General features: G+C 44.6%; 1 protein-coding gene across 2 annotated transcripts in view; it reads left to right on the top strand.

Moving 5' to 3' along the window:
- Positions 1-14,441, top strand: part of NAB1 (NGFI-A binding protein 1) — a 73,210-nt gene that overhangs the window by 18,923 nt on the left and 39,846 nt on the right. The window contains exons 3-4 of one of the 2 annotated variants that reach the window (XM_026667997.2): positions 6,134-6,267; positions 13,971-14,022. The exons of the other annotated variant lie outside the window; for it this stretch is intronic. Coding sequence (XP_026523782.1) covers positions 6,134-6,267; positions 13,971-14,022 — 186 coding nt within the window. The remainder of the gene's footprint in view (positions 1-6,133; positions 6,268-13,970; positions 14,023-14,441) is intronic. 2 annotated transcript variants of the gene reach the window in all.

The following is a 14,441-nucleotide window of genomic DNA, read 5'->3' as shown; positions in this document are numbered from 1 at the left end:
TTTTCTGCTTGCTCCAACTCTTCTAAATGTCCCCCCAGCATTTTCAGAAAACAAGCCATTTCTTTATTATCCAGCTTGTGAGGCAAAGGTTTTTCCTCATAGGATCAGTAAAATTAATTTACATTCTAATTCATGTTCTATGTAGGGGGGAAAAACTCTTCCCTAAATTAATTTGTTTGTTACAAAATTAAATTACTTGTGCATTGAAGTTCTTAAATTGGTAGTCTAGTCTTACCGTCATTTCCATTCCTGGTTAGATGAATCAGTTAAGCATTTAACTTTCCTAAAACTTTATTTCTTAAAATAGAATATTAACAAGAGTGTAATTTGTTATTTTAGTGAGGCTTAATATAAAGCCATTTTAGCCATCTATTTCATTTTATTAGCTCTTTCTTAATAGATTGTCAAATCAGCAGTTATAATAATACTTTTGTTCATGCTTATTTTATACATTTTTGGCAGCACTGAAATTCCATAGACTATTTCTGATGACATAGTTAGGTGTAAGATAGATGTCATTGCTTCAGTTGCTTCCTCTCTTCTTTCATATAAATTAGTGTTCTGATTAAATACTGGTTTTGAAAAGAAACGAGCACTTGAACATGTTGGAATAAAGATAAGAAATTAAAGAGTTATGTTTGAATTTGTATAAAAATATGACATATTTCTGGTTTCTTAGGTGTCAACAAAACAGATTGTTCATAATAGCATCCTGTCTTTGCTAATAAATTTGTCAATCTTTGAAAGACAGTCTTGTAATCTTCATTCTGTCCATTCACTTTATCCCTACTTCTGTTTCCCTCATCCTTGCCAATATAATCATTTGTTCTAGGCTATCAAGCTACTTGAATCACACACGAAGTATGTGAATTTCTGCTTACCAGTCATTATTTACAAAGGCTGTTGCACCATGGTGGAAGAGGAATGTTGACTGAAACAAATTTTATTGTATACATAGGTTGTTCTTGTTTATTCTGGGAAGTTTATGCACGTTTAAACTTCCACTAAGACCATTAATTAAGTAATTCTATATTACAAATCATATATATTAGTATCAGGATTTGAAGTGGGCAGAAAACTTTTGGACACTTCTTAGTGCTGATCACACAAGTGTCTTCACTGTAAGATTTAGAAATTTGATTTATTTTCAAAAAATGTAAGAGTTTTAGCATGTTCTTAATGTGAAAACTAGTAACAGTGGATAATGTTGTTTTGTTGGTTATAAAGTTCCAAGGAGGTAGTTCTGGCCCACAGTAATTGCTTGGGTACAATGATAAACCTGTAAAGTATTTTCAGCTCCACTGTAAGAGGGCACTGTCATGCCTCTATTAGAATCTGACTCCGAGGGAGAGGAGGAACAGCCAACAGGGAGTGGGAATGTGGCTCTGGAGGTTGTGGAGGAAACTGGCAAAGGGCAGACTGGCTGGGCATTCAGAGGAAGACCCAGGCCCATCCCTTCTTCATCTTAGGGCACGCAGGGAGGAGCGGATAAGGGAGAAACGTGAAGAAAGGGGGAAGAAAGGGCCTTGATACCCTCCATGGGCTGCAGCTGTGAGGACTGTTTAAAAGGATAAACTGTGCATGGGCCAGTGCTGGAAGCAAAGTGTGAAAATATTTCTAGTCTGTCAGTTCTTATCTGAGTTCTGGCGTCCTTCCCAGTGTGTGTATTTCGATATCTGTGGACATCTTCAAGCTCTTATCTTGCCTTGTCTCATTAATTCTTCAGTGTGGTTTGTGTTGTTGTTTTTTCTATTTATAATTTATATGTATTTTGAGTTTGAATGGAAGTTGTTCCTTTTTGCAACTGTTTGTGGGGGAGTTTTTTCTCCAGTCAATGATAATTGGACCTTTAAAACCAAGTTGAAGGAATTAAAGGGACTTCACCTGCTTTTGTGACTTTGTTGCTTTTGTATCCCACCCTGGGTCATCACAGGGCACAATACAATTATAAGCATCCTCCTACATATACATATGCTGTCATACAAAGTTTGCATATTTTCAATTTCCTAAATGTATTAATAATAATAAAAACTTAATATGAAGCACTTACTTATAATTACTCTGATTTGTTTACATTTCAATTTCTAAGGAAGTTTAAGATTACAGGCAATGACTACAGAAATTAGCACATATGATAAAATATGTAATATTGGTGAATCTTGCTTATTTTGCTTGCAATTCATTCTGAAAATTCCTGCACTTAACAAAATACGATGATTGTCATATTTTTGCTACCCTTGTCAATGTTTTGTTTGTTTGTTGTGCCTTTGAGACAATGACTCCTGGCAACTCCCTGGACAAGTCCTTGCAATTTTCTTAAAAGGTTACCCTTCTAAGATTTGTGCCTGAAGCAGGACTGGAACTCTTGGTCTCCAAATTCCTAGTCTGGCGCTTTAACCACTACACCTAAACTGGTTCTTCTTATAAATATTACATTTTCCATTTTCTGCTATCTTATTTTAGATAACTGAACAATATGAAGTGAAAGTTTACAAATTCTATCCTAAAGCACTGCATTCACCCTTACTATACAGGTAGTCCTCGACTTATGACTACAATTGAGTCCAAAATTTCTGTTGTTAAGTGAGTCATTTGTTAAGTGAGTTTTGCCCCATTTTACAACATTTCTCGCACAGGGTTAAGTCAGTCCCTACAGTTGATAAGTTAGTGACCCGGTCATTAAGTGAATCTGGCTTCCCCATTGACTTTGCTTTTCAAAAGGTAGCAAAAGGGGATTGCATGACCTTTGGACACAGCAGCAGTCATAAATGCCAAGCATCTGAATTTTGATCACATGATCGTAGGGCTGCTGCAAAAGTCATAACTCTGAAAAATGTTCATAAGTTCCTTTTTTTCAGTGCCGTTGTAACTTTGAACAGTCATTAAATGAACTGTTGTAAGTCAAGGACTACCTGCTCCAATCGTATCTGGCTGATCTTGAAAACCACAATATGGTATTATTTGAAATGAAAGCTTAACAATACAACACTAAATTTCTCCACATCAAAATCCAACTGAAATACACTTAATTGCCTGCTGAAACCACAAGGCTTTGATGAATGCCATGTAGCTTTCTAAATTGTTTATTTATTTATAGAAACATAGAACATATAAGCAAAAATCCCCCAAGATACATTTAAAAAGCAAGCATGATCCAAGAATCCTTGCAGCGACATTTCTTAAGGGTAAGAAGGGCCCAGAGGAAGGTTACACTAATATCCAGGTCATTAGCCAAGAAAGAAAAGCTTTAAAACTGACAAGTAGCATCTTTGATTACACCTGGAAGGAAAATGCTCTGTAGCTCTCAGAATACAGCATTTTGCCTTGTGCCCAAAACCTTTCAAGCGGCTGCATTCTGAGCCAGTTTCAAGGTCTTCAAGGGGTAGCTTCATATAGAACTTCTTCTTCTTCTTCTTCTTCTTTTTCTTCAGCGTTTGTCTCGCGCTCTGGCGAGGTCCGCTAATGTCCTTGAGTACTGCTTCCACGCCTCTCTGTCTGCCACGTATGTCGGGTCTGCCTTCGCGATCTCTAGATCGGCCTTGATCGTGTCCATCCAGCGTTGCTTAGGTCTACCACGCGGTCTCGCTCCTCCGACAATCACCTTCATCGCAGATTTGATGATGGATTCTTCCTTGGCGCGACTCACATGGCCGAACCATCGTAGCCGGGACTGCCTCATGACTGTGGGGATGGGCACGACGTTGAACCGTCTGCGCACTTCTTCATTCCTGACGCGATCGAGTAGGGTGAGGCCTACCGACCATCGGAGCATTCGCATCTCCATTGTCTGGAGTCTGCTTTCGACTTCTTTGGTCGTCGGCCAGCACTCTGCGCCGTATATGGCCACAGGGCGCACCACAGAGTTATAGATTTTCGCCTTCAGGCGCACGGCATCTTCTTGTCACAGAGGACGCCCGTGACGGACTTCCATTTGCCCCACGCTGCGCTGATCCTGGCTGCCACCTCAGTTTGTAGTAGGCCTTCTTCCCCAAGAGTAGTTCCCAGGTACTTGAAGGTGGAGGCGCGGTAGCTCCTGCCCGTTCACGTGGATGGAGCCTGTCGCTTCATTGTCAGTGGTCAGGTATTCGGACTTCTTTAGGTTCAACCGAGCCCGAACTGCTCGAGGCGGTCGTGCCACTGTTGGACTAGGTGCTCGAGTTCAGCCTTGCGCAGGTTGGCCAGGAACACATCATCGGCGTAGAGCAGCGTCCATGGGGTGGGCGTGTGCAGGTCGTGTGTAATTGTGTCCATCACCAGAATGAACAGCAGTGGTGAGAGAGCAGAGCCCTGGTGTACGCCGACGGTGATATTGAACTCCTCTGATATCCCAGCTGCCGCTTTTACACGGCTTTTGTGACATCTGTATAGGAGTTGGACCCATTGTACGAGTAGCTCGGGCACGCCGTGATTTCGCAGTGCGTACCAGATGAGATCGTGGGGACTCGGTCGAAGGCCTTTTCCAAGTCCAAGAAGGCGGTGTGGAGCGGGATATGTAGCTTCATATAGAACATGTTGCAGAAATCTAAATAGGAGATGATTGAACCTGAATAACTATGCATAAAGCTTCTCTCTCTGCAATTAAAGCGGCAACAGGTACATAAGGTTAGACCTGTTCGAAGCTCTTCCTAGCCACAGCTGCCACCTGTCCTTCAAGCAGGAACTGTGAATCGAGGAACACAGATTACAAACCAGCACTGAATGGGGGTTAGGCCATTCGGTTAAGCTACTCTGTTTTGTGAGAATTAAATCAAAATCTGTTCTTTCCCATCCAAACCTCTGCAGCTTCCTGACATCGTGATAGAACATCCAACACATCCCTTGTCTGGGCTGGAGTTAAGATATCCAACTAAGTATCAGCTAGGTATTGATGATATTTGGATTCCATGCCAGTGAATGACCGTCACCAGTAATTTAGGTAGATATTAAATAAGTGGTGGGTAAGTGTCAATCTATGCAGCCTTTTGTAGTGGAGGGCTTGATTCCCCTCCCCTTCAATTACACTTGATTGGATCCACCCGCTTTGGAAGGAGGAAACCCCCTGAGAACGGTCATTCCCCACCCCAAATGCCAGCCTTTGCACATGGTCCAGGAGGTATTGAAAACTGCTAGAAGATAAAGCAGAAGTGTTTTGTTTTTTTTAGTGATTCAGCGCTAAAACCCTAACTAAACTCATATTACACTTGTTAAATTTTTTGGAAACAAGCTCATGAATATTAATCTAAAGTAAAACTGCTTGGAAGTTTTGAAGAGAGTTTAAATAGTGAGTTCAGAGCTTTAGCCAAGATCATTTCAGCATTCCACAAAACCGCCACTCCCAACAAATAACTCCGAGACAGACATCCTCTCAAAAGTTCTGTTTTATTTAGGTAGTAAACTGGCATATCTGGAAAATCCCGAATCTGAAAGTTCCGGGTTTCCTTGCAATAAATAAAAACTACGAAACCACCCCCTGCGCCCATCATTGCATCACATGCCCCAATCACCACCCATCCCAACTTGAGACGTCCCTTCACCCAGGTGCAGAATAACATGACCTTGACTTAGAAGAAGAATGCTTTTATGTCTAACCACATACACTCCAAGAAATTCCCCCTCCCTTTTCCCAGGCTCAAGAATGTGGCAGTGTGGAAGCGTCTGGTGTTAATATGGCTTCCAAAGCTGGCACCTTCCCTAACTATCATTAATTGAATGTAAGGTTATTTTGCACTTGGCTATAGTTGATGGACATGATTCTAACAAAAATCGGATCTGGAAAATCTGATTATTTTCCATCATTGTTTACTTATATACTGGCACATAATTACTATCAAGTAAGTCTAGACTTTCTTAAAAAATAGCCTTACTCTCAGTGAGAACTATGTTTTGTTGATATTAAATAGTTTCAGTAGGTATCTATTATAAATACTAATCTTTTTTTTTTAAAGTAAACTTAAGACCTGTTGGGTGAGTGAGTTGGAAGGACTGCTTCCTTCCAGGAAAAAAGTTATTAGAAATTAGTAACAAAGCTGAAGACAGCCATCCAGCTTCCTATAGCTAATGTTTTGAGCAGTGCCACAGGTATTATAGAGTTAGATCATTCTTCCAGGACTGATGTGCTAATGAGCCAATGTTTTTTTGTATGTTGTTTTTTTAGCTCACAGTAAATGAAGCAGCTGCTCAGTTATGTGTCAAGGATAATGCACTATTAACCCGGAGGGATGAACTCTTTGCTCTGGCACGGCAGATCTCTCGAGAAGTTACATACAAGTACACTTACCGGACCACCAAGTAAGCTACATTTTTTAAAAAAAACAACAGATATAAACTCTAAATGTAAACCTCTCCAAACTCGATTGCAGGAAGTACGATTTCAGCAACAGAGTGGTCAATGTCTGGAACTCACTACCTGATTCTGTTGTCACCTGCTCAAACCCCCACTCCTTTACCCTCAAACTAACCTCTATTGACTTCACCCCATTCCTAAGAGATCTGTAAGAGACATGCATAAGCGCACAATCGTGCCTACCATCCCTGTCCTATTGTCCCCAATTATTAGTTCCTATTTCTTGCATTTAAACTTATGTTTATTTTTGTTTCTGTTATATTGTAAGCTTTTGACAAATAAATATAAATAAATAAATAAACTTAACTTGAAATGGGTACATTACGAGGTATTAGAAATCAGTTTACAATCTTTCTGCCTTATGATCAGTTTATGGTTTCACAGGCCTCATACAAATGTATGAACCGGATGGGAGGTGTGAATGCTGGTGCATTCTTGCTACACTGAGAATGTTAATATATTTTGACACCATTCTGTGTCCTATCTCAGCCTTTTTTTGAGCAGAGGGGATTAGACATTCTCCGTTGAGCTGCTGCGAGCATCCAGATAGTGGGAGGTGCTCTAGTCTTCACTCTGACAGGCTGAGCTATAATTGAGGAACGCTCCTCCTCCTCCACGTGACTCCTCCATGCGTTCCCCCAGTTTTAGCTCAGCCTCGCAGAGACAGGCAGCTTTAACATTTCGCTCCTTGGCCGAATTGGGATTTCTCTTTAATATTGTTCAGGTTTGAATTTTTCCTTGTTTCCTCCGGTCCCTGCGCTTTTGGATTGTCCGGGATATAGAAGGGGTCGTTTATTTTCGCCCCTCAGGGGGAGATTGGGGGGTTTAGGGCCCTTTCGCCCCCCCTACCCCCCTCACTCTGGTGCCTGCCGTTTCCAAGCTGTGTCGTTCCTCACAGCGGCTTGTGCTGGCGCTGCATAGCGCTTCGTTGCGCCTTCCCCCACGAACGCAGGAGAGAGGCGAGCTCTGCTCTCTCAGGCCCCTCGTTCTGCCTAGTTTCCGGCAGTTTTTTACTGTTATCGAGGGCTTTCCTCCCCTCTGAGTGAGTGCTGGTTCTGGCGGCCATTTTGGGTGCGCCCGTGGCCGGCCGCCATTTTGTTTTTTTTGTTTTTCACTTTCGTTTTTGCTGCGACGATTTTGAGAGGCTTAGAACAGGACCGGCAGGCCTGATTGAAGTTCCTTGTGGTTTTAAAGGGGTCTGTGGTTCCGTGCCCTGCTGCCCTGTTTTAGTTCAATTGGTTGGTTACACTAGCGACTCAGAGGTGGAGGAGAGGCACCTACTTCCCATTGGTGTTGGGAGGCTGTCTCAGGAGGCCATTAGGATTCTTCCATATATATATATATATATATATATATATATATATATATATATATATATATATATATATATATATATATATATATATATATATATATATATTCTTCTAATTTTTTACTCTTTCTTTAGATCATTTTTGCCTGGCTCCAGCGTTCATTCGATCTATTGGTTCTTTTACAGTTTATCCTTTTTTTGAATTACCTTATGGTTTAGTTTTTGGCCTATTTTTGATCCTTTTTTATTCAAAAATAAAAAATAAAAATAAAAAAATAAATTAATAAATAAATAAAATACAAATAACACAAAAACTTTTTACCAAAAGGGGACGCAGCCCAACGTTAAGGTAGCCGGCCCACAGCTAGGCCGAACTCCTAGGCGTGCCAACCGCCTTTGTATTAATATTATCTTATTCAGGATTTATTATGGCAGAAGAAAATCCCAGAGGTCCTTCTTTGAAGGCTAAGGCAAAGACACACCATCTGCGCAAGCGGACCGAGGAATCTTCCAAAGCCTCTCAAAGGGATGCCCTAAGGCGTCACAAGGCTTTGGAGAAGGAGTTTGATAGACGCTCTAGGGAATCTCAGTCTGTACCACCAGCCCCACCTACCCCCTCTACTTCTACTCACCTTCTTCCTTTGCCAGAACAACCTTCTGTTTCTAGGCGCAGTTCTCCTGCTCGAAGCCTCCAGACCACTCGGCCTGAAGCGACTTTCACACCAACCGTTGCAGGCTTGCGTCCAGAAAACCCGTCCTCATCCATTATTCCGGACAGCATTAGAGAGTGGATGCAGCTGGCTATCAAACAAGGAATAGCAGAGGGCATGCAGCAGTTGTCCAGAACAGGATCCCAAACAATGGCACCCGAGGTCGAGTTGATGTCCGGAAGATCTCTCTCCAGACCGCCATCGCATCATGGTCAGGTACCTTCCCAAGTGGAAGCCCCCTTCCTGGAAGGGGGGGTGAGCCAGGAAGAGGAAGAAATGGGGTTTGAACCCTTCAGGGAAGAGGAAGGTTCAGACAGGGGGTCGATCCAGTATTCAGAACCATTCTTCGAGGTAGACCCCATGGAAGGGGAGATGTCCGAGGACGAGGGCATTTCCCCTGACCAGCCAGTATTCGTAGGCTTATTTAAGCCTCACTTGTTTAAGTCCTTGTTATTCAAGGCAAAGAATGTCTCGGGCCTGATTCCCCAGGCTCCTCCTGAACCATCACCGGTGATCCCGGGGGGACCAGAAGACTCAGTTTTCAGACAGCCGGTCATCGAAACCGAGGTCGTTCCAACTCCCCCAATTTTTTCTGATTTGGTCGCTAGACAATGGGCCTCTGCAGGGCCCCCTCCTGCTCCCTCCAGTCAAGACAAGAGGTTGTTCAATCTCGACTCGGAGTTTTCCAACATGCTAAACACTCCGGAGGTAGATGATCCAATAGTGAGGCTAGCATCCTCATCCAACCCCACCGACGCTTTAGAAGCGCTGAAGCCGGAGGATAAGCGGGCTGAGATGGCTTTACGGCGAGCGCACCAGTCGGATGCTTGGGCCATCCGGTCGGCCACAGCCGCATCATTCTTCACCCGAGCTTCTATCAGGTGGCTCAGGTAGTTAAGACAGCATGTTCCCCCTTCAAACACTAGGGCACATCAGGACATTGCAAAACTAACGGCCGCAGCAGAGTTCGTGGCCAATGCCACCTTTCATTCCGTAAAATTTTCCACTAGGGCCATCTCCTCGCACGTCTCTGCACGTAGGTTACTATGGCTTCGGCACTGGCAGGCCGATGTCAAGAACAAAGCCAAATTAGCCTCAGCTCCTTTGTCAGGGGGAAAATTGTTTGGCCCAGCACTTGATCCATTGCTGATGGAGAGCCGGAATAAGAAGAATTTCCTTCCATCTCTTTTTCGAAGGCAAGAGTCTAGAGGGTCTCAGTCCTTTTGGAGGGGCTCCTTTCGATCTTCCTTTCCACCGGCCTTCACCCCCAGGTATCAGGGCTCCCGATGTTCCGGTCAACCTATCAGGACCGGAGCGACTCGAGGATAGAAATAGAAGGGAGGCTCCTACAGGAGACCCTTCCGGGCGCTGGGAATAAAGCTCCCGCCGTCCCAGGTAGCCCTTCAACTTCTTATCCCATTGGCGGTCGCCTTAAGTACTTTGCCGACCAGTGGGACTTATCCACGTCTGATTCCTGGGTTAGGGATACTGTAAGGTTTGGTCTCCCTCTTCAGTTTCAATCGCCTCCTCCGGAGCACTTTATGGTTTCTCCCCTTTCCAGGGACCCGACTAAGCGGGCTCTCATGGCGGCCGCTGTCACTCATCTTTCCAGTATCAAGGCCATCCAGCCTGTACCCTTGTCACAGCGGGGAGAGGGTTTTTATTCCCTCCTCTTTCTGGTCCCGAAGCATTCCGGGGGTTGGAGACCCATTTTAGATCTAAAGAGGCTCAATCGCTATGTTGTTCATCACAAATTCAAGATGCACACACTTCAGTCTATCTTACAGGGTATTAGGAAGGGAGACTGGCTCACTTCCATCGATCTCTCTGAGTCTTATCTCCATGTACCCATTCACCCCTTGTATTCCAAGTATCTGAGATTTTGCTATAACAATCAACATTTCCAGTACGTAGCCCTTCCTTTCGGTCTTGCCTCGGCCCCGAGGACCTTTACCAAGGTGTTGGTGGCCCAGGCAGCGCACCTTAGACACTTCCCTATTCGCATTCACTGCTACCTTGACGATATCCTTATTCTGTCTCCTACCCGACATCAGGCTGAGAGTGATACTAAGATTACCCTCTCAGTGCTTCAGGCTCATGGATTCCTCGTTAACTGGGAAAAGAGCCAGCTTAATCCTTCCACCCGTATAGCGCATCTGGGAGCTGTAATTGATTCAGTTCAAGGGAGGGTATTCCTTTCCCAAGAGAGATTCACCAGTATACAAAAAGCTATCAAGACAATCAGGCAAAATAAAAGGGCTTCGTTACTAAACCTATCCAAGCTGCTTGGAAAGTTGGTCTCCTGTATATCAATTATTCCCTGGGCACGTTTACATTCCAGATCCCTGCAGTGGTTCCTCCTGCCTTACCAACGTTCCGGAAGGAGCAACTCAGGTCTCGTGGTGAAGGTCCCCCAAGGGTTCTCGCCGCTTCTCTGGTGGACAAGACCGTCTACCAACCGAGGTCATCTCTTCAAGGAGCCCCAGAGGGTCACTCTCACAACAGATGCCAGCCTTTACGGATGGGGAGCTCACATGCAGTCGTTTTCAGCCCAGGGAACTTGGTCAACAACTGAGCGACGCTGCAGCATCAACTGGCTGGAGCTGCATGCAGTATATCTGGCTCTACGTGCCTTCCTCCCTCAGGTACGAGGCCGTCACATTCTGGTTTTAACAGACAACACTACCACCAAGGCCCACATCAACCGTCAAGGGGGCACTCATTCCATTCGTCTCATGAGAGAGGCCGAGCGAATCTGTCGATGGGCAGAAAGACATCTCTTATCCATCAGGGCAGAGCACATCTCGGGGGTCTCGAACGTCCAAGCAAACTGGCTAAGCAGGGCCAAGCTGGACCAATCGGAATGGCGCCTGCACCCCTCCTTATTCAGGGAGGCAGCAGCGAGATTCGGTCAGCCCGTGGTGGACTTTTTCGCATCTCCTCTCAACGCCCAGACACCGAGGTTCTTCTCTCGTTATCCTGCCGACGGCGCAGAGAATCACGATGCCCTGCGTTGCCCCTGGCCCACCGGGCTTCTATATGCCTTCCCACCCCTCCCGCTGATACCCAGGGTGATTCAGAAATTGATCCTCGAACAGGCAGAGGTCCTCCTGATAGCCCCGTTTTGGCCCAGGAGACCGTGGTTTGCGGATCTTCGCAATCTATCAGTGGCCCCACCATGGAGGATCCCCCTCGACAGGATCTCTCTGTCCCAGGGTCCTCTTCAGCATCCAGACCCGCAGTGGCTTCAGCTAGCCGTCTGGAGGTTGAGCGGGAAAGATTAAAGGATGAGGGTTTGTCGGCCCAGGTCATCAATACCATCTTGGCAGCAAGGCGGCCTTCGACTACTCGCATTTATGACGCAACCTGGAATATCTTTTGTCAGTGGTGCCGTAAGTCGTCCGTGGATCCGCTCTCGCCTTCAATCGCCCAACTCCTAGCCTTCCTACAGGCCGGGCTAGATATGGGTCTCTCCCCCAACACTCTGAGAAGGCAGGTCGCAGCCCTGGCAACGGTGATCTCTAGTCGTTCTTCTGGCTCACTCTCACACCACCCTCGCATAAGGTCCTTCCTTAGAGGGGCTTCCAATCTACGCCCTCCGGTGATTCACAGGTATCCTACCTGGGATCTTAATAAAGTTCTTATGGCATTAACTAAACCTCCCTTCGAACCTCTCAGGGAGGCGCCACTTCAGTTCCTCACACTCAAAGTGGTGTTCCTGGTGGCGATAACATCAGCAAGAAGGATATCTGAAATAGCAGCTCTATCCGTGAGAAAGGATTTATGCGTCTTCCACGCTGATCGGGTGGTCCTGAGACCAGACCCCGCCTTTATGCCTAAAATCAACTCGGCCTTTCACAGATCCCAGAAATTGATCCTACCTAATTTTTGCCCCAAGCCTTCTCGAGAAAGGGAAAGGCAGTGGCACACTCTTGATGTGCGAAGGGCTCTTCGTATTTACATCTACCGTACTCAATCAATCAGAAAATCAGAATCCTTATTCCTGTCTTTCAACCAAAGACGCTGGGTTGCAAGGTTTCCCCGTCTACTGTTGGCCGTTGGATTAGGGCTACTATATCCAAGGCCTATATAGCACAGGCTCTTCCTGTCCCTAGTGGCATTACCGCTCACTCTACAAGGAGTGCGGCCACCTCGGCTGCCTGGGCTACTCAGGCATCAATTCAGGACATATGTCGAGCAGCTACCTGGGCGTATCCATCTCCATTCATACGCCACTATAAAATCGATGTTTTCGCCTCAGCTGAGGCTTCCTTTGGCAGGCGAGTCCTTCAACAGGTGGCAAACGATCCAGAGGTGATTCCGGACCAGACAGAGTCCCTCCCGTAGGACAAGCCAGGCTTTGGTATGTCCCACTATCTGGATGCTCGCAGCAGCTCAACGGAGAATGGGCGTTGGTACCTACCTGATACACCCGTTCTCGTCGAGCTGCGTAGAGCATCCAGCCCCACCCTAATTGGTCCATCTGGGGGGGGGGGAATCCTGTTTCGGCCAATGATGTATATAGTTCAGAGTTGAGTCTTGTAATATAGTTGACATGAGAGGATAGCTGTTGTCTTCTCGTCTTCGTAAAACTGGGGGAACGCATGGAGGAGTCACGTGGAGGAGGAAGAGCGTTCCTCAATTATAGCTCAGCCTGTCAGAGTGAAGACTAGAGCACCTCCCACTATCTGGATGCTCTACGCAGCTCGACGAGAACTGGCGTATCAGGTAGGTACCAACGCCCAATTTAACTGCAAACAACTGCATCATACTTCTTTGTTGGGAACATGCAGTGGTGGGATTCAGCCAGTTCGCACCACTTTGGGAGAACCGGTTGTTAAGTGCCTGAGCAGTTTGGTGAACTGATTGTTGGAAGAAATCATTAGGGCAGAGAACCGGTTGTTAAATTATTTGAATCCCACCACTGGGAACATGGAAACATTTACATATCCACAGCACTTTTTTTAAATACCTTTTTTTTTCGTCAAAGACTATTTGGGTATTCCCAGAGAGGGTAAAAATCTTTCTCATCTGTCATATGTTTAGGGAGGATTGCTTATAGGAAGTCACTTTCTCTCCCCTTGCCCTAGTTGGTGCAATCCAGTGCTAGTGGACCTAATGTATTGAAGGACAGGAAGAAGAGTCCCAACCAAGACGGTGTTCAGTTAAAAGAAACCTGAGTTCAGAGTAGAACTGTAACATGAGACAATGTTTAGACAAGACCTTCCCTAGTCTGGTCTACCTTGAAGTCTCGATGTGCTTCCCCCTCCCTCCCTTTATCTTCATAAGAACTAGGGAGAGTTTTGTCTGAGATGTTTTCTCAAGTTAGAGTTATACGTACACCAAAGTTAAGTTTCTTTTATCTGGCCACTGTCTTGGTAGCAGCTCTTCCTCTTGTCTCTCAAGGCCATTACATGTACATTGCCTAACTGTGAAGCTGTCTTAAAATTAAAGACTCCCAGATTGAGACAGTATAAAATTTGTGCAAATGAACAAAGAAGCTAATGAATAAATTAAATGAAGATAAATTCAGAGAGGCATAATTTCCAAGGCAGGTGTTTTGCAATAGTTTTTCTAAACATATGCACACATTCCTGTTAAAAATATATATCTTTTCATCTCCTAGGTCTAAATGTGGAGAAAGGGATGAACTGTCACCAAAAAGAATTAAGATAGAGGTATTGTACTTTTAACTTCTTCTATCTAGCTGTGGCTACTAAAACTGACTTGTAAGAGGAAACAAACAAATACTAACAGTCAAACAGGTCACTTCACCAAGATACCTATTTCCCTAAAATATTCCCAGAAATATTCTGAAGTAAATAGAATCCAATTTTCCCAAGGCTATTTTATGAAGGTTCTGTAGATGGTGATTATCATCACAAATAATGGGAAGACGTTTGTGAAGTCCATTGGAGAAAGAAAATGGAGTAGGATGGCATTATTTTTTAGTCTATTTATAAAAATGAACTTGTAAACTATCTTTGCCTTAAAAAGTGGTGTAAGATATTTAAAATGAAAATCAATTCAAGTCACTTCTCAATAATATAAAAAATTATGTTAGTTTAAAATGACTGTTTTTATGATAATTAAGAAT

Source organism: Notechis scutatus, chromosome 1 (assembly GCF_049901735.1).
Source record: "Notechis scutatus isolate UNSWTSFEM ecotype Mainland chromosome 1, rNotScu1.2, whole genome shotgun sequence".
In the NCBI taxonomy this organism is placed as follows: Eukaryota; Metazoa; Chordata; class Lepidosauria; order Squamata; family Elapidae; genus Notechis; species Notechis scutatus.
This window is presented reverse-complemented; position numbering and strand designations above follow the sequence as displayed.